Source organism: Pseudonaja textilis, chromosome 7 (genome assembly GCF_049901715.1).
Source record: "Pseudonaja textilis isolate UNSWEBS1 chromosome 7, rPseTex1.2, whole genome shotgun sequence".
Lineage (NCBI taxonomy): Eukaryota > Metazoa > Chordata > Lepidosauria > Squamata > Elapidae > Pseudonaja > Pseudonaja textilis.
In genome coordinates, this window is record NC_141996.1 from 7,085,875 (window position 1) to 7,105,143 (window position 19,269).

At 44.7% G+C, this 19,269-nt stretch overlaps 1 protein-coding gene across 27 annotated transcripts in view; it reads right to left on the minus strand.

The window, feature by feature from the left end:
* The window catches only part of DLG2 (discs large MAGUK scaffold protein 2), a 979,527-nt gene that overhangs the window by 146,918 nt on the left and 813,340 nt on the right, over positions 1-19,269 (minus strand). For 20 of the 27 annotated variants that reach the window (XR_015744246.1, XM_087936973.1, XM_087936977.1 and 17 more), the window contains 3 exons: positions 18,000-18,068; positions 14,377-14,533; positions 7,512-7,614 (listed from right to left, as the gene is read on the minus strand). Coding sequence is in view for 26 of the 27 variants with exons in the window: in XM_087936973.1 (XP_087793099.1) it covers positions 7,512-7,614; positions 14,377-14,533; positions 18,000-18,068 (329 nt within the window). In the remaining variant the exon portion in view is untranslated. The remainder of the gene's footprint in view (positions 1-7,511; positions 7,615-14,376; positions 14,534-17,999; positions 18,069-19,269) is intronic. The other 7 variants (XM_087936980.1, XM_087936978.1, XM_087936976.1 and 4 more) reach the window with 1 other exon arrangement.

Here is a 19,269-nt window from a genome sequence, read left to right on the forward strand (position 1 = left end):
TCCCCCTTCCTTTCTCCCTCCCCCTTCTCTTCCCCATCCCTCTTCCTTCCTTTCTTGCTTCCTTACTTTCTCCCTCCCTCCCTCTTCCTTTCTCCCTTTTCTTTCCTTCCTTTCCTCCCTCTCTCCTTTCCTTCCCTTCCTTTCCTTCCTTCCTTCCTTCCTTCCTTCCTTCCTTCCTTCCTTCCTTCCTTCCTTCCTTCCTTCCTTCCTTCCTTCCTTCCTTCCTTCCTCCCATCCTTCCTTCCTTCCTCCCCTTCCTTCCTCCCTTCTCTTTCCTTCCTTGCTTTCTCCTCCCTCTCTCCCTTCACCTCCCTTTCTCCCTTCTCTCTTCCTTTCCTCCTTCTTTCCTGTCCTCCCTCCTTCCCCCTTCCTTTCCTCCCTCCTTCCCTCCCTTCCTGTCTCTCTCCCTACCTCTTAGTCCAAGGGTGTCAAACTCAATTTAATTGAGGGTCGCATTTGGGCTGTAGTTGATCTTGGGTGGGGGATGGGGGCGACAGGCATGGCCGACTGGGTGGGTGTGCCTGACTGGGTGGGCATGGCTAGTTCGATGCCCCTCCCCACACTGCTGGCCTGTTTCCTCTTTCGCATTGGGTAGACCAGGCTGAAGTGACCCAGGCCAGCCCCTTCCATTTTCCAGGACAGCCCCATGGGCCGGATCCAACTACATCGTGGGCCAGATTTGGCCCATGGGCATTGAACTTAACACTCCTGCCTGAGTCCACAGAGAAAAGAAAGTTCTTCCTCACTTGCTCCTTTTATTAATTTGTTTCATTTATTCTTGGGGGAAAAAAAAATCACTTGCAAAATGCCCAGGAGAATTTTGATATATTAATGTTGACTGTTCAAGAAGAAAAACCTGTTTCCTCCCACTCTTACGATGACCTTTATGAAGACTTCATTTCCTAAACATATATACCCACCCCAAAAGGGCTGAGATTGGAAGGGGGAACGGAAGCGGCTACGTCACCGGCCTCCCAGTTTGAGTAAGGCCAATTTCCTTTATTTATAACATCTGCACAGTTCCCCCATCTTGAACAATTCATCAGAGTGAGGGGATGTCACTGTCACTGACCGTTACCTCCATCCTTTGCAATCAAATATTTTCGGATCGAGTGGCAAAGCAGAGCTGATGGAAGGCATGACACGGGTGCTCATCGGAACGGAAAGATCAGGATTTATACTGATGGATCTAGGACATGTTTATTCTCGAGTTCTGACCCATAAAACTTTAAATAATGCTCTGAACAACTTTTTTTTTTTGAGCCATAGCCAGAAGCTCATTTTATTCTTTCTTTTTTTTTTGTCCTGGTAGGAAGTGGAATAATTTAGTATTACATCAAATATAACTACATCCCTTCAGCGATGAGATATGACAGCTCCACGTAAGGGCTGTAGTTCGGGATTTAGTCACCGAGGGAAAACTTTGAAGTGAATAAAAGTCAACTCCTTTCACTTTTATACAAGAAGCACATATGACAAAGGATGAGGATTTTTGTAACCAGGAGCATCCTCTATTTTTCTTCCAGTCAAATTGGATCTGATTTTCAGAAACTCTCTGGCTGAAATTTTCTTGGCAAGTTTTTTCAGAAGTAGTTTGCCATTCCCTCCTTCCTAGGGTTGAGGGAAAGAGACTGGCCCAAGACCACCCAACTAGCTTTGTGCCTAAGATGGGACTAAAATCTCAGGAGCATCCGTAGGCACATCACAAATGGATGCTGTGATAATTTTTGGAACCAGAGGCTGTGGAGGAGTATCAGACAAAAGAGATGATCTCTTCTTAAAAACTTCCAGGATTGAAGCATTTACAACTTCTGGAGGCAAGTTATTCCACTGATCTAACGGTCAGGAAATTTCTCCTTAGTTCTAAGTTGCTTCTCTCCTTGATTAGTTTCCACCCGTTGCTTCTGGTCCTGTCTTCTGGGGCTTTGGAGAATAGCTTGACTGCCTCTTCTTTGTGGGAGCCCCTGAGATATTGGAAGACTGCTATCATGTCACCCCTAGTCCTTCTTTTCATTAAACGAGACATCATCAAAACAGACAAAATGGCAGTTGTGACTTTAAGTTTGCAGTCACTAACTTGCCACGATTCTCCTGCTAGGAAGGATTAATGTCAGTCTTCTCTACCAAGCGTCCCGAGGACAAGACAAGAAATAACGGATGGAAATGTATTAAAGAAAGAACCAACCTAGAATTAAGGAGAAATTAATGAGAACAATTAATCAGTGGAATAGCTTGCCTCCAGAAGTTGTGGGTGCTTCAACACTGGAGGTTTTCAAGAAGAGACTGGATAGCCCCTCATCAGAAATGATAAGATAGGGTCTTCCGCTTGGGCAGGGGGTTGCTCTAGAAGACCTCCAAGGTCCCTTCCAACTCTGCTATTTTATGTTCTATGTCTCCTTCCCAGCTGTTCTCAGTGTATATCTTAAGCTAATAGTTGCTTAGATCTGGCAAGATTCTGTCTATAGGTAAAGAAACTAATCTTTGTTGTTATTGTTAGTTGCAAAGTCATGTCTGACCCATCGTGACTCCATGGACAATGTTCCTCCAGGCCTTCCTGTCCTCTACCATCCTCCGGAGTCCATTTAAACTCACGCCGACTGCTTCAATGACTCCATCCATCCACCTCCTTCTCTGCCGTCTCCTTCTTTTGCCCTCAATCGTTCTCAGCATTTGGCTCTTCTCCAGGGAGTCCTTCCTTCTCATTTCGGTGGACCAAAGTCTTTGAGTTTCCTCTTCAGGATCTGGCCTTCTAAATAGCTAATCTTAAATAAAGAACTAATCTTAAGTAACTCCATATCATGCTTGGTTCTTGAGGCAGGACACAATTCCTTTTGTTTAAAACTTGGTTTTTCCTCCAAACCCTGGATTAGGTCATTATCATGGCTTGTTTTAGCTGTGATGTGTGTTTCCCGTGTTACACATTGTCCTTTTCTGTTTATTTTGTTTGCTTTAGATCTGGACTGGTTTGAGACTAAAACATATGAAGAATGGTTACAGGAACTGGGCATGGCTAGTCCAGTGAAGAGAAGGACCAGGGGAGACATGATAGCAGTCTTCCAATATTTGAGGGGCTGCCACAGAGAGGAGGAAAGGGTCAAGCTATTTTCTAAAGCACCCAAAGGCCAGACAAAGAATAATGGATGGAAACTGAACAAGGAGACATTTACACATGGAAATATGGAGAAATTTTCTGACAGTAACAATGGAACAGCCTGTCTTTGGAAGTTGTGGGAGCTTCGTCACATGAGACTTTCAAGAAGAGATTGGACTGCCATTTGTCAGAAATGGTGTAGGGTCTCCTGCTCCCCTGGGCAGGGGGTTGGACTAGATGACCTACAAGGCCCCTTCCAACTCTGTTAATCTGAATCTGAATCATACATCACTCAGAGATGGCTTTGACTAAAGTTGGCCTTATAAATTTGAAACTGTAATTACAGTACTTCGCTAACTAAAACTTACATACCTAAAATATAAATCACAGACAGTGACAGCCTCTCTGAAACCCAATCCCCTCTTGAAATAAAATCCTGCCTACCATGATCTGTGCTTTTAAGATGATGTGACACATCAGCAGGTTCAACCGCTCCACGTCCTAAATAATTTTCCTTGCTTGTTTGCACTTGATGACTTACAACTTTACACAAGTCAAAGTTGTTCAAAGGTTTGGATCCTTTTGTGATTTATTCCTTGAGACACTAATAAAGTCGTGCACGTCGACATTTTCAACTGAAAGTATTCTAGATGGATTGAAAACCCCTTGAGTTTTTAATCTTCTGTACACAAAAGAAAAAAAAATATCTTGATATTGCTAGAGGGAACAGATGCAAACATACATGTCTTACTGCTATCAGCGTACAAAGAGACAGATAATACTGGACAACAGATAATACTGGACAGATAACACTGGACAACAGCAAGTTACAGTAGCCCAAGAAACTAGAATACTGTGGTAAATAAAAAGCCAAGTACAAAGAAGAGAATTCTAACATTACAGAATAGAACATGGGGGTCAAACTAGCCATGTCACATTGCAGTCACTTTGATGTTTTGCTATGTTTTTCCCCTTTGCAGTGTTGGGGTGGTCATTCAGCCCGTGGGCCACCAGTTTGACACCCTTGAAATAGAATAAGAAAAACAGAGTTGTAAGGGATCTTAGAGGTCTTCTAGTCCAACCCCCTGCCCAAACAGGAGACCCAGTACCATTCCAGACAAATGGCTATCCAATCTCTTCTTAAAAACTTTCAGCGTTGGAGCATTCACAACTTCTGGAGGCAAGTTTTTCCATTGATTAATTGTTCTAACTGTCCAGAAATTCTCCTTAGTTCTAGGTTGCTTCTCTCCTTGATGAGGTTCCATCTGTTGCTTCTTGTCCTGCCTTCGGGTGCTTTGGAGAATAGGTTGGTTCCCCTTTTCTTTGTGGCAGCTTCTCAAATATTGGAATATTGCTATCATGACTCCTGCGGTCCTTCTTTTCTTTAGACTGGCCATACCCAGTTCCTACAACTATTCACCATCTGTTTTAGTCTCCAGCCCATAATCAGTTTTGTTGCTCTTCTCTGCACTTTTTCCCAAAGTCTCAACATTTTTTTTATATTGTAGTGACCAAAACTGGACACTGTTGTGGTTAGCCAGCAGCAGGTGTGGATGGCTGAGGAGAGTGAGGACTCAGATGAGGGGCCAGGACCATTAGGGAGTGGACTGCTGCCTTCAGAGATTGTGGGGGCTGGCAGCAGCGATGAGGAGGTTCCCGAGGAGCCTGTGCCAAGTGCGCATGTGTGCAGGATTGCTTGGAGGAAAGAGCAGCTACAACAGCACGGGCGACTCAGGAGTAAGGCTGCAAGGTAATGGCCCCTCCTTCAAGAAGATAAAAGCCAGCTGTGAAATGAACATACTTTGCAGAAGGCAAAAACATTTTGAAACTCCAGCCTCGTGGACATTCCAGTATCCTGAGTTTGTTTTTGAAGATTCTTCTACTGAAAATTATTTCTTGTCTGCTATCTTTTGGCAAGTCTCGCGCAGTTTGGCAAGGCTTGTGCTTATCACAGCTAATTATTTTGTAAAAGCATTACAAGGTTTCGGTTCCTTTTGGATTGTGTTTGATTTGTTGGAAAAGGGCGTGGGTCAGAACAGATGCAGTGTTCCAACTGTAGTCTTATCAAGGCATTATAAACTGGCATTAGCATTTCACGTGATCTTGATTTTTGGTCAGTGAGCCTCTCCCCCTCATTTTTGCAGAGACAAATGAGAAACATGTCCAAGCAGAGAAAATGAAGGCAAGCCGATCAAGTAGGCGAGCAAACGCACATTCTTGGAAAACCAACCCTTTGAGGTGGCGAGAAGGACATCCCATCACTACTTGCAGAAGCAGCCCAAAAGCTTCATGGTCTGGGTTGAAAAGCCATGGAATCTAATCTTCGTGGTGATTCAAAGCTTCACCTGAACCCTCAGACATTTAATGCAAATTATAGTGGACCAGGTCTGCCGAGTTTTGAATTAGCGTCAGCTCTAGCTGAGTGGCCACTACCCCATCAGCCATGCAATGAAACTAGAAGAGATACTGTCCATGGTGCTGATTTTGTTGCCTTTATAATAGCTACCCAAAGGTGCTTCTTCCAAAAAATAACTGGATGTTCTTGGGGTTTTCTTTCTTTCTTTCTTTCTTTCTTTCTTTCTTTCTTTCTTTCTTTCTTTCTTTCTTTCTTTCTTTCTTCCTCCCTCCCTCCCTCCCTCCCTCCCTCCCTCCTTCCTTCCTTCCTTCCTTCCTTCCTTCCTTCCTTCCTTCCTTTCTTTCTTTCTTTCTTTCTTTCTTTCTTTCCTTGTTTTTGAAAACGTTTTGTTTCTCATCCAAGAAGCTTTTTCAGTTCAGCTTCTTGGATGAGAAGCAAAATGTTTTTAAAAAACTCAACACCCATGTTAAACTCAAGGCCTGTGGGCTGGATCCAGCCTGTGGGACACTTAGATCTGGCCCACGGGGCCACCCTGGAAACAGCAAAGGACTGGCTCGCATTGCCTCTGCCAGTGAAAACAGAGCTTGGGAGGGCTGTATAGGTCCCCCACAAGGTCCGTTTTCAGCCGTTGTCACTGGTAGAGGGCTGCAGGAGGCTGTCATGGCCGAAAATGGGGCTCGGGAGCCCGTTTCTCTTGCAGAGTGCTTGGACTGCCACAGGCACCCCTGACACAAGTGACGACAAGCTAGCCCTGCCCACTCCAGCCCCCAAGGTCAAATATAATCCCGATGAAATGAAATGAATGAATGGAATGCGCCAATTCAGAAAGCTCAAACTGCCCAAGGAGTTGCTGATCCAGTTCTACAGAGGAATTATTGAGTCTGTCATCTGCACCTCTATCACTGTCTGGTTTGGTTCTGCAACCCAACAGGACAGACACAGACCTCAGAGGATAATTAGGACTGCAGAAAAAACAGTTACTATCAACCTGCCTTCCATCGAGACCTGTATCCTGCACGAGTCAAAAAGAGGGCTCTGAAAATATTTACAGACCCCTCACATCCCGGTCATAAATTGTTTCAACTCCTTCCCTCAAAATGACGGTATAGAGCCCTGAACACCAGAACAACTAGACACAAGGACAGTTTCCCCCCGAATGCCATCACTCTGCTAAACAAATAATTCCTTCAACACTGTTCAACTATTTACAAAGTCTGCATTACTATTACTATTATTCTTCTCATCACTCCTTATCACCTATCTCCTCACACTTGTGACTGTATGATTGTAACTTTGTCGCTTGTATCCTTACGATTTATATTGACTGTTTCCTAGTATGATTTGATTGGTTATTGTACCCTATGACTATTATTAAGTGTTGGACCTTATGATTATTGACTCTTGACGAATGTATCTTTTCTTTTATGTATACTGAGAGTATTTGCACCAAAGACAAATTCCTTATGTGTCCAATCACACTTGGCCAATAAAGAATTCTATTCTATTCTATTCTATTCTATTCTATTCTATTCTATTCTATTCTGTTCTGTTCTGTTCTGTTCTGTTCTGTTCTGTTCTATTTTCCTATTCTATTCTATATTCTATTCTATATTCTATTCTATTCTATATTCTATTCTATTCTATATTCTATTCTATTCTATATTCTATTCTGTTCTATTCTATTCTATTCTATTCTGTTCTATTCTATTCTATTCTATTCTATTCTATTCTATTCTATTCTATTCTATTCTATTCTATTCTATTCTATTCTATTCTATTCTATTCTATTCTATTCTATTCTATGAAATCAAGTTTGACACCACTGAACTATTCATTAACTGAATCCTTATGAAACATGATCACTGACAGACAAGCCCTAATTCCTCACCTAGCATTAATAATTTAATTCTTTCCCGGAACAGCTTTCAAAGTCAGCAGACAACATGAAGGACTAAGGCAGAGATCAACATTGAAACGAACAGCTTTCGGCGTTTGGAAGATGACCTTTCCATGCCTCCACCCCCACCCCAAGCCTTGTATTCCGGCAAGCGGGTCTTAGCCTACCTTCAGGCTGGTATTGTGCTATAATGGTCACCACCTGGCCTGCTCCTTTGAGGGCTGCGGCCGCTTGTTCATGTGTAGCACCACGAAGATCAATCCCGTTGACCTGCAGGGGAAAGAGGAAAGCCGATGGCATGTAACTTAATTTCCCTCATCCAAGTACGGAGCTCACCTGAGAAGCATGTTTTTCCCCCACCCTAAACAGGACACTCGTTTTCAAATCTGTTGTGGCCTGTCAGCCGCCAGCCCCTCCAGCAGCTAAATCAGACGAGGAGGCAGCGTGGGAGTCAGGGTCAGCATCAAGGCAACCTGGGAGCTCTGAAGGGCGAGAACAAATGGGGCTGGCAGAGAGAGTGAGAATGAGAGAGAGCCGCCCATCAGCCCTCAGATGGACAGTCAACAGCCCCCAGGTCTGGAGGTGGCTGATGAGGAAGAGGAGGAACAGCTGGGCCCAGTGCCTGATGCATAGATGCACAGAAGGCGGAGGAGAGGAGAGCAGTGGAAATCTATGGGCCGGTCCTCAGGACGGGAGCTCCAAGGGAGAATGGAACTGGGAGAGAGACAGAGGCTGAGCCTCGGCTGTCCATCAGCCCTCAGATGGAGAGTCCACAGCCCCCAGGTCTGGAGGTGGCTGATGAGGACGAGGAGGAACAGTTGGGGCCAGTGCCTGATGCGTGGATGCGCGGAAGTCAGAGGAGAGGAGAGCAGTGGAAATCTATGGGCCGGTCCTTGGGACAGAAGAGCCATTGCTGCTAGCGAGGCCCCACATTAGCTCTGGGGATAAAAGGCAAGGGGCAGAGATGAATAGATTGGCAGACAACTATTCATCTTCCAGCCGGTCGGACCTGTTAGCCTGCGGTGAGAGAGAAACATTTTTCTGGGTACTCCTAATAAAGGAATCATTGATTTAACTTCAGAGAATTTGTCGTGTTTGGGGAGCTGAGTCAGAACAAAATCCCTCTATTATTATATTTAGTACATAGAAAGTCCACAAACGGTTTCCAGGTTCTTGTGTATAGTGGTCTAGCCCATCTCTCTAATCCAAGCAGTTAATTTGGCCATCTCTGCTGATTCAGTCAATTTCAAAATCCATTCTTCAACCATTGGCATCCCTTTTTCTTTCCAGGTGTTTGGCGAGTACCATCCTCGCAGCCGTCACCATGTGAAGGAATAATATTCCCAATTGTTTTTCAATTGGCTCATATTAAAGAGTTATCTGAGTTATTCAGGCTTCCGGCTCCACAACTCTATGAGTAACCGATCCTATGCTGCCACCTTGTGGAATTTAAGGGAATATGTAAGGGATGTGAAATAGAACCTATTATAGCAATAGCACTTAGACTTAAATACCGCTTCATGGTGCTTTTACAGCCCTCTCTAAGCGGTTTACAGAGTCAGCCTCTTGTCCCCAACAATCTGAGTCCTCGGAAGGATGGAAGGCTGAGTCAACCTTGAGCTGGTCAGGATCGAACTGCTGACAGTAGACAGAGTCAGCCTGCAATACTACATTCTAACCCCTATGCCACCACAGCTCCTTCCTTCCTTCCTTCCTTCCTTCCTTCCTTCCTTCCTTCCTTCACAATAGCCCTTAGACTTATATATCGCTTCACAGTGCTTTTACAATCCTCTCTAAGCAGTTTACAGAGTCAGCCTCTTGCCCCCAACAATCTGGGTCCTCATTTTACCCACCTCGGAAGGATGGAAGGCTCAGTCAACATTGAGCCTAGTGGGATTTGAACTGCCAAATTGCAGGCAGCTGGCAGTCAGCAGAAGTAGCCTGCAATACTGCACTTTAACCACTGTGCCACCACGGCTCCTAATACATAGTTCTTGACTTACGACATTTCCTTTAATGAATCTTTGAATTTATGACCAAACTGGAAAAGATCCCTCCTCCACCGACCCTCAAATCTTTGTGCCCTCCCTGGTGTCATCACAATTAGGGCGATGGCAACTGGTGTGCATTTACAATCACTGCAGACTCTTGTGGTTCTGGGATCATAATTTGCGATCTTCCCTGCCAGCTTCTAGTAAAGCCAAGTCAATGGAGGTAGCCGGATTTGCTTAACGACTGCACGAGTCGTTGAATGACTATGTGATTACAGGGGAGAAAAAGGCCCCGATTCTCTTCATTGGCTGCTGCAATCAATCAGATTCCTTGGAACTTAATGTGTGGTCCAGATTCTTCCCACCAATAAGGATGTGTGCTAAATGTATACACATCTTCTGGTGATGTGCAACCATTTTTTAAGACTAGAGTTGGCCTTTCACCAGCATGCGAGGAGTCTACATCTCCCCAAATAGCAAGCAAAGAGGTCAGAACAAAACAAAACTTAATTAAAATGAAATTGAATGAGGTAGAGTGGCTTCTCCTGATTATTTTGCAATTTCCCATGGTCCTGATTAAACCTACAGTTTGGCAGCAACTTGTACAGGCTCTGGAGGGTGTAATATAGGTCATGCCCCAGGTGGAGACTGACTCTGAGGGAGAGGAGGAACAGCCGACAGGGGGTGGAAGTGTGGCTCCGGAGGTTGTGGAGGAGGCTGGGGAAGGGCAGAGGCTGGCTGGGCAGTCAGAGGAGGACCCAGGCCCATCCCCTCTCCATCCTAGGGCACGCAGGGAGGAGAGGATAAGGGAGAGGTGTGGTCTACTGGGGAGGAGAGGGCCTTGATCCTCTTCCTGGGCTGCAGCTGTGACAACTGGATAAGAGGACGGACATGTGTACGGGAGAATGCTGGAAAACAAAGCGTGGAACTATCTCTAGTTTATTGTTTCTCTCTGAGTTTGGCGCCCTTCCCAGTGTGTGTTCTGATATCTGTGGACGTCTTCCAGCCCTTATCTTGCCTGGTCTGTGTTGTTTTTTACTCTTTATAATTTAAACAGCATTTCCTCCTTCTTGTAACTGCTTGTGTGGGAGTTTTTTTTTGTCTCCAGTCAAGGATATTTGGAGCTGGGAAGCAAAGTGAAGGAATAAAAGAGGCTTCCCCTGTTTTTTGTGACTGTGTTTATTTTGTATCCCACCCTGGGGTCATCACAATATAGCCGTTAACCTTCAGATTGCACGCTTACGACGAAACTTTGCAATGTAATGTGGATGCTTTTTTCCTCGATAAAATCTAAGGCAGTTTAGGATGTGGTTGAGTGCTGCTAGACGAAGGAATTAGTATGATCTCTTAGAACAGAACAGAACAGAATTGGAAGGGACCTTGGAGGTCTTCTAGTCCAACCCACTGCTCAGGGTTAGAAGGAATTAGTATGACCTCTTAGTTCCAGCGATAAAGGAAACAGAACAGCTTAAAAGCGTGAAGCCTCCTGACATACAAGAAATTATCGCTAAGGGCTCTCCTGAAGTACCTTAAATTAATAGATTCCTGGCAGGAACGCAATAATTAATCCATTCATCACACACGAGCCTCTGCGGTGTGCAAACTGCAGGAATCTTTCACTACTTTGTTCTGCAAAGATGCTCCCCGACGGATTCATCTATTTCTGTTTCCTCTCTGTATTAGCCTTTCATCCTGCAAGCTGCTGATAGTTTCCTGATGGACATTTCAGCTACGCTGCGGCAGGCTCATGCATCTTGATCAAATTTGGGATCTTCTTCTTCCCTTTTGAAGCTTCTGCAAGCCAAGCTAATCCTTCTTCGTGAAAATGCAAGTATGGTCTTGCTTAACTCAGATGCTTAATGAACTTTGGATCTGGAATGGACTTGTGCAGCTTAACACAGGACTGAGATTAAAGAATGATAGCAATAGCAATAGCCCTTAGACTTATATACCACTTCACAGTGCTTTTACAGCCCTCTCTAAATGGTTTACAGAGTCAGTCTATTGCCCTCAACAATCTGACTCCTTGTTTTACTGACCTCAGAAGGATGGAAGGCTGAGTCAACCTCCAGCGGATCACGATCAAACTGCTGGCAGTCAGCAGAGTTAGGCTGGAATATTGCATTCTAACCATTGTCCTTGATTAATTTCCACCCATTCTTTCTTGTTCTGGTGCCTTGGAAAATAAGTTGACCCCCTCTTCTTTGAGGCAACCCCTCAAACATTGGAATACTGCTGTCACTTAACAACTGTCTTGCTTAGCAACAAACCTGGTATTTCGTGTCTGACAGTTGGCAATTATTTAGCAACTACCTATAGAGGCTCACCACTGGGCCATTGTTTTATTTTTTGCCCATCCTTGAGAGGAAGAAAGAGAGAGAGAAATTGGAGACCTACATTCAGAAAACTGCCGAGGTGTCTGAAACAACCAAGCCTTATTTCTTAATTCCACTCTCTTGGTGTGTGAAAGAACGAGCAATTCTGGTAACATCCTGGAGTCGAAATGCGCAAAATGTAGCCAAAAGGTTTTTTAAAAAAAATAATCCATGGTATGTTTGAAAAAAAATGAATTGCAAATAAAAGGAATTTATTATCATTGTAAAAGAGAGACAGCCGAGTCTAGCAAAGCTTCTCTGAAGTCACAGGCCTTTGTTAACAGCAGATGGCAGAGTTGGTCTTCCCTCATTCAGTTTTAGTTCTGCTCCTGACAAACAGATGGGGGAAGAAATGAAGGTAGTGAAAGATTTTATTTTCCTGGGCTCCAAGATCACCGCAGATGGGGACCGCAGCCAAGAAATTAAAAGATGCTTGCTCCTGGGGAGGAAAGCTATGGCAAATCTAGACAGCATCCTAAAAAGCAGAGACATCACCCTGCCAATAGGTGCGTAGAGTCAAGGCTATGGTTTTCCCAGTTGTAGTGTATGGCTGTGAAAGTTGGACCATAAAGAAGGCTGAGCGCCAGAGAATGGAGGGCCTTGAACTCTGGTGCTGGAGGAGAAGACTCCTGTGAGTCTCTTGGACTGCAAGGCGATCCAACTGGTCAATCCTAGAGGAGATCAACCTTGATTGCTCTTTAGAAGGCCAGATCCTGAAGAGGAAACTCAAAGACTTTGACCACCGAAATGAGAAAGAAGGAAGGACTCACTGGAGAAGAGCCGAATGCTGAGAACGATGGAGGGCAAAAGAAGAAGAAGGGGACGGCAGAGAAGGAGGTGGATGGATGAAGTCACTGAAGCAATCGGCGTGAGCTTAAATGGACTCCAGAGGATGGTGGAGGACAGGAAGGCCTGGAGGAACGTTGTCCATGGGGTTGCGATGGGTCGGACACGACTACACCACTAACAACAACAAAAGGCAGCAAAAAGAGTGGAGGGTACAATTTCTTGTGAAGGAGAATAACAGAATGTTAATTCTGATTCTTCTTCAATGCCACTGTCTTGCATATACAGGTAGTCCTCAACTTACAACAGTTCATTTAGTGACTGTTCAAAGTTACAACAGAACTGAAAAAGTGTTTTACGACCATTTTTCACACTTACGACTTTGCAGGGTGGCCCCACAGGTCAGATTAAGCACTCCGTGGGCTGGATCTGGCCGCCAGGCCTTGAGTTTGATACCCCTGATCTATCATCTACCTCTATCTCTCTCTCTCCTCTATCTATCTATCAATCTATCTATCTATCTATCTATCATCTGTCTGCTATCTATCTATCTATCTATCTATCTATCTATCTATCCATCCATCCATCTACCTACCTACCATCTATCTATCTATCTATCTATCTATCTATCTATCTATCTATCTATCTATCTATCCATCCATCCATCTACCTACCTACCTACCCTACCTACGGATCTATCTATCTATCTATCTATCTATCTATCTATCTATCTATCTATCTATCTATCTATCTATCTATCTATCTATCTATCTATCTATCTATCTATCTATCTGTCTGTCTGTCTGTCTGTCTGAATTATCTGAACTGCTTTCTGCCAAATATATTTTTTGGGTAATGAGATAATAGGTGATTAAGTCAGTGATTAAACCGAACAGATGTAAGTCACCTAAGAAACAGAATGGAAAGCCGGAATGGTTATGATGTTGGATTTAGACCAGAGAATCCTAAGTTTAGATCCCATGCTGTGTTGGGTCTATGACAATTCGTCGTGGCCAACTCATCATGGCCAACTCACCATGGTCAATTCATCACGGCCAACTTCTGGTGGGACATTCCATTAACATCAAAGAAATGCCAGAATAGAATAATGCAAAAGGATGGGCAGAATGAAATGTCCGTGATAAAAATTAAAATAGTTTTAAATTTGTTTTAAAAAAATTAAATTGAATTTTTAAAATGTCCTGCAGCGAGTTGTTCTGTGGCCAGTTGGCTGTGTCGCCAATTGTTCCATTCCGTCCTGTGTTGTGGAAATTTGCTGGCTGACTCAGGAAATCCCTCTCTCTTTCAGCCCCACACATCTGGGGGAAGTTGCGGTTGTGGGAATACAATAAGCTGGAATCCCCAGATAAGTTGCCTTGAGCTCCCAGAGAAGAAGGAGTTCTCACGGGATATGAACAAAACCACTCCTGCATTAAATGGCTTAGAAGCAGGGGTGGGATTCCACCAGTATAACAACCGGTATGGTGACCTGCACACTTTGTACTTTGTTGCAAATGCACGCGACACTTGGGCCCTCCTCCTTGGTGCTAATCTCGCCTTAGTTTGTTTATGCACTTGTCGCATCTTCCACATTTCAAACAACTCTAATACTTACCTTCTACAGCCGTCCCTGTGAAGAAAACAGCGGAGGCGCTGTGCTCTAAACTAAGGAAGTAAAGGACAAGAAAGAATAGGGGCGAGTGCACAGGCCCACATACTCATCGCAGCCAACCGGTTCAGAAGACGGCTGATCTTTAGAGCAAGCAGTTCATCTGAACCAGTCCAAACCGGGAGAATCTCACACCCCTGCTTAAGAAGTCTCATGAAAGAAAGGAAGAAAGAACCAAAGAAGAAAAAGAGACCGTTTGTAAATTACTCACAGACAAAATTTGGTCTCCTCTCTGCAGTTCACCACTGAGGTCAGCCGGTCCACCTGCTAGGATGAAGGACACGAAGATTCCTTCCCTGTCTTCTCCTCCTACAATATTAAAACCAAGCCCCGTCGAGCCCTTATGTAAGACAACCTTCCGAGGCTCCCTGTGGAAAGAAAAAGAGAATTTGCTTAACTCCTCATACGAACCTCGACCAAATGTGCCCTTCAATAAGTCTTTCCCCAATTCTTTTCAGAACTACATCCCTCGGGCCAATTTCACCCTTTGTAAACCCCGCTGTAGCTTATTTCAATTCCAGGAAGTCCTTGCCTTACAACGGTTCATTGAGTGGCTGTTCAACATTACAAGGGCACTGGCAAAAAAAAAAGGTGACCCATGACCATTTTTCACACTCACAACCGCTGCGGCGTCTCCATGGTCACCGGATCCAAGTTCAGACGCTTGGCCTTGGACTCGTATCTATAGAACGGCTGCGGTATTTGCCGGTCGCGTGATCCCGTTTTGTGACCCTTCTGACGAGCGGAGTTAATGGGGAAACCAGATTCGCTTAACGATGGTGTTACGCACCGTAGCGATTCCCTTGACCAACGAGGCAAGAAAAGCCATGAAATGAGGCAAACCTTGCTTAACAACGGTTCTCACTTAGCAAGAGAATCAAATTGGTCTCGATTGCCGTCGTAAGTCAACAACTCCCTGTACCATCCTACATGTAGTCCTTGACATCCGACCACAACTGAGCTCAAAATTTCCGTTGCTAAGCGAGAACAGTTGTTCAGTGAGTTACGCCCCATCTTATGACTATTTTCGGCATGACTGCTAAATGAATCACCCCAATTTAAGTGAAACATGTGGTTGTTCAGTGAATCTGGCTTCCCAAATTGACTTTGCTTGCCAGATGCTCCCTACGAAGGTTGCAAATGACATTCACTGCAACCACAGCGAATGTCATTTGCAACGACATTCAATACATCCCGATTTCCATGAACCCCAAATTGGATCACATGACCATGGGGATGCTACAACGGTAACAAGCATGAGAACTGGTCGTCAGTCACTTCTTTCCACGATTGTCCTTATGGTTCAGGTATCGTCCAGTAGATGATGAGAACATGCAGTTTTTTTTTCCAGTGCTGTGTTTACTCTGAACGGCCACTAAATGGATGGTCGTAAGTCTAGGACTGCCTTATGACAGATGCATTTCCCTATTCATTCCACCAGGAAAACATCAGCAGCGATTTAAGACATCCCTAAATCCCTTCATTCCAGACTTCTTTCCGTCATCCATAAGGCGTCCTCCTTGCTTGTTCACCGAGCAAGTAACAGAATAACAGCATGACAGAGTCGGAAAGGGCCCTTAAAAGGTCTTCTAGTCCAACCCCCTCTCTCGTTTCAGACAAATGGCTCTCTAATCTCTTCTTAACAACCTCCAGGGTTGGAGCAGGAATACACGCAGATGATTTCAAAGGAAGTTGATCAAATCTGAGAGTTTAGAATCCACGTTTTATGTTCCAGATGCTATTCCAACAGGATAAAAGCACATTCTAAGATGCGTTGAATCTCTTCGGGGCTCATGCCTAACTCTAAAGATTATAGCCAGGGGTGGGCTTTAAAAATTTTTTTTAACAAAGTGCCCGGTTGCTGGGTAGGTGTGGCCACGGTGGGCGTGGCCTAGTCAGTCTCCTGCACCATGGTGGGGGGAGTATTTTTTGCCCTCCCTGAACTCCGGAGGCTTTCCTCGAACCTCAGGGAGGGCAAAAATGGCCTCCCCGGGCTACGAAGGCTCTCTGGAAGCAGGAAACGGGCCCATTTCTGGCCTTCCCAAACTTCCAGCAGGCCTATTTTTCACCCTTCCCGAGCCTCCACACGCCCCCCTGCACCCGCTTGCATCCAAAACGGGACACGTGGGGACTCCAGGGAGGGGAAGGGTCAGCCCGGAGTAGGATTACGGGAGTTCTCCAAACTGCACAGAATCTTAGCTAGGGGCTCTCCCAACCCCCTGCGAACCCCGCAGCAGCACCACCCCTGGTTATAGCCTTTCCCCTTTGCAGCAACGCAGCAATTTTGCTCTGATCAGAAAGTTCTCATCGGCCCAGAGAGAAACGTCTTTCTTCCCTTCTCAAAACCGATGGCAGCGTGAGGGTAACCTTGGCAGAATCACTCTCCTCTCAGCAGCCCTAGTCCAAATTTTTTCCTCCCTTGCAGAATAAATTCGGTTTTTAATGGCGTAATTGTTACCGAGCGTAATTCTTAGAGGCAAGCTATGGGACAGCTGTTCTGGGCAGAGTGGAAAGCTTTTTTTAAACTCTACAGCGACACCCACTTCCTGGCAATGAATTATTATTATTATTATTTGTTTTCCCTCCCAAAAGGAAGTGATTGAAAAATCAAAATGTCCCACAGGGTGGTGATGCTGGATGGGAAAGATACAAAGCCACCTTCTGGCCTCCTGATCCAACTTTCTCATCCGCAATGCAAAACCCATAAATAGGTAAAATGAAACATACGGGTTTGAAGTTGTAGCAGATGGCCTTGTGGATCACAATTGTCACTGATGGTTGATGAATGTCCCCAAGGTGCGTTTTTCAGGAGGCCAACTGGATTTTCTTTCTCTTTCCTCGAAGGCGTTTCGCTTCTCATCCAAGAAGCTTCATTGGTTTCTGATGGAACGGGAGGGCTTCTTGGACGAGAAGCAAAACGCCTTCGAGGAAAAGCGAAGAAAGTCCAGTTGCCTCTTGAAAAAAAGCAACTTTGGGACAACCATGACCTGGATGATGGAGAATCTCATGGACAATTAGGATGGAATGAAAAGTAAGACCTTGATAAGCTAGGAGGTGAATATTCCAGGCTATGTATCTCATTTCGTTAGATGCCATCTCAAGTATGGTGTCCAGTTCTGGAGAACATACTTGAAGAAGAATCTAGAGAAGCTGGAATAAGTCAAGAGATAGTCAACAAGGGTCTTGAGGGAACCATTAACTACATCGTATGAAGATGACACTGAAAGAGCTGGGGAAGTTTAAGGTGGAGAAGAGAGGACTAAGGCTGAAGATACAAGTAGTTTTCAAAGAAATGAAAGGATGTCTTTTGATGAGAGTCAAGATCTGTTTCTGTTGTTCCAGAATAGGACACAGAACAATAGCTATAAAGGAAACAGGAAAGCAGATTCCAGTTGAATTTTAGGAGGAAAAATCACCGACTTTAAGGGATGGAGTTCATCTTTGTTTCAAGATCATTGAGCTAGTCCTATCCAAAGACATTTTCATGGTCGTGTGCCAGCATGATGTCATGGAGCCCTGTCACCAGTGTCAAAGTCACCCGTGGGCTTTCATGCCTTAGGTGGGACTAGAACTCACAGTCTCCTGGTGATGGGGGCAAAGTCAACAATTCTGAATCTTTTTCTTGAACACCAAACAGATTAGGCAACTATGTACACACTGTCCTGACCTCTTAAAGAAAAAAGGCAGCATATGGGACATAATAAACTGTATTCAGGATATATATATATATATTATATAGATATATATAAATTCAATGGTTATGAATGAAAAAAAAAAGCTTAAACAAATGTCAATGGCAAAGATCCAAAGATTATAACATTGGTTCCCCCTTACCCTTCTATTGACATGGTCCTCTGGATATTCACGATGGGAGGCTGGGTTACAGAACTATGCCTGGAATGACTGCATGGAAAGGAAAAGGAACAGGAAAAGGGAAAAGGAAAGGAATTAATAAAAGTAGCATGAAGTGGGGTTTTTTTTGCGCATGGAGGTTCTTGGTCTTATTGCAACCAAAGTGGTTGGATGGATAATCTCAAATAGCAGGTAGTTGTAGATCCCATATGGATGCACCTAGAATTACTGTGCATCCAATGAGATTGAAGAGAACAAGAAACATAAAATAGGGCCATGGCAGTTGAGGTTGAGGTTCTGACATAATGCAAGTCAAAGAACTCTTTTGGGGAAATAGGATGTGCATGTTTGATGTCTTGACCATGAAAATGGATACCTTTGGCATTACTTTTCCATCTGGAATGTACAGAGATGGATTATCAAACATGCCAATTTATGGAATAACCATCCACCTGCCCACTCATCCATCCATCCATCCACCAACTCATCCATCCATCAATTTAGCCATCCATTGCTTTATCTACTCACCCACCCATCCATGCAACCATCCACCCATCTATGCATCCATCCATTCCTCCATCTATCCACCCATACACCCACCCATGCATCCATCCATCCATCCATTCCTCCTTCCTTCCTTCCTTCCTTCCTTCACCCATATTTCCACCCACCCATGCACCCATCCATTCCTCCCTCCCTCCTTCCTTCATCCACCCACCCACCCACCCACCCATGCATCCATCCATCCATCCATCCATCCATTCTTCCCTCCCTCCCTCCCTCCCTCCCTCCCTCCTTCCTTCCTTCCATCTACCCACTCACCCATGCACCCATCTAACTACCTCCCACCCATCCACCCATCCACCCATCCATCCATGCAACCATCAACCCATCTATGCATCCATTCATTCCTACATCTATCCACCCACCCACCCATTAATCCATTCCTCCCTCCCTCCCTTCCATCCATCCATCCACCCACATATCCTTTCATCCACCCATCCACCACTCCACCCACTCACTCATGCATCCTTCTAACCACCTATCCTTCCTTCCTTCCTTCCTTCCTTCCTTCCTTCCTTCCTTCCTTCCTTCCTTCCTTCCTTCCATCCATCCATCTACCCACCTAGTCATCCACCCACCCACCCATCCATCCACACATACATACATCTAACCACCCACCCATCCATCCATCCATCCATCCATCCATCCATCCATCCGCCCCTGCTTTCTAAAGGAACAAACTGCAATA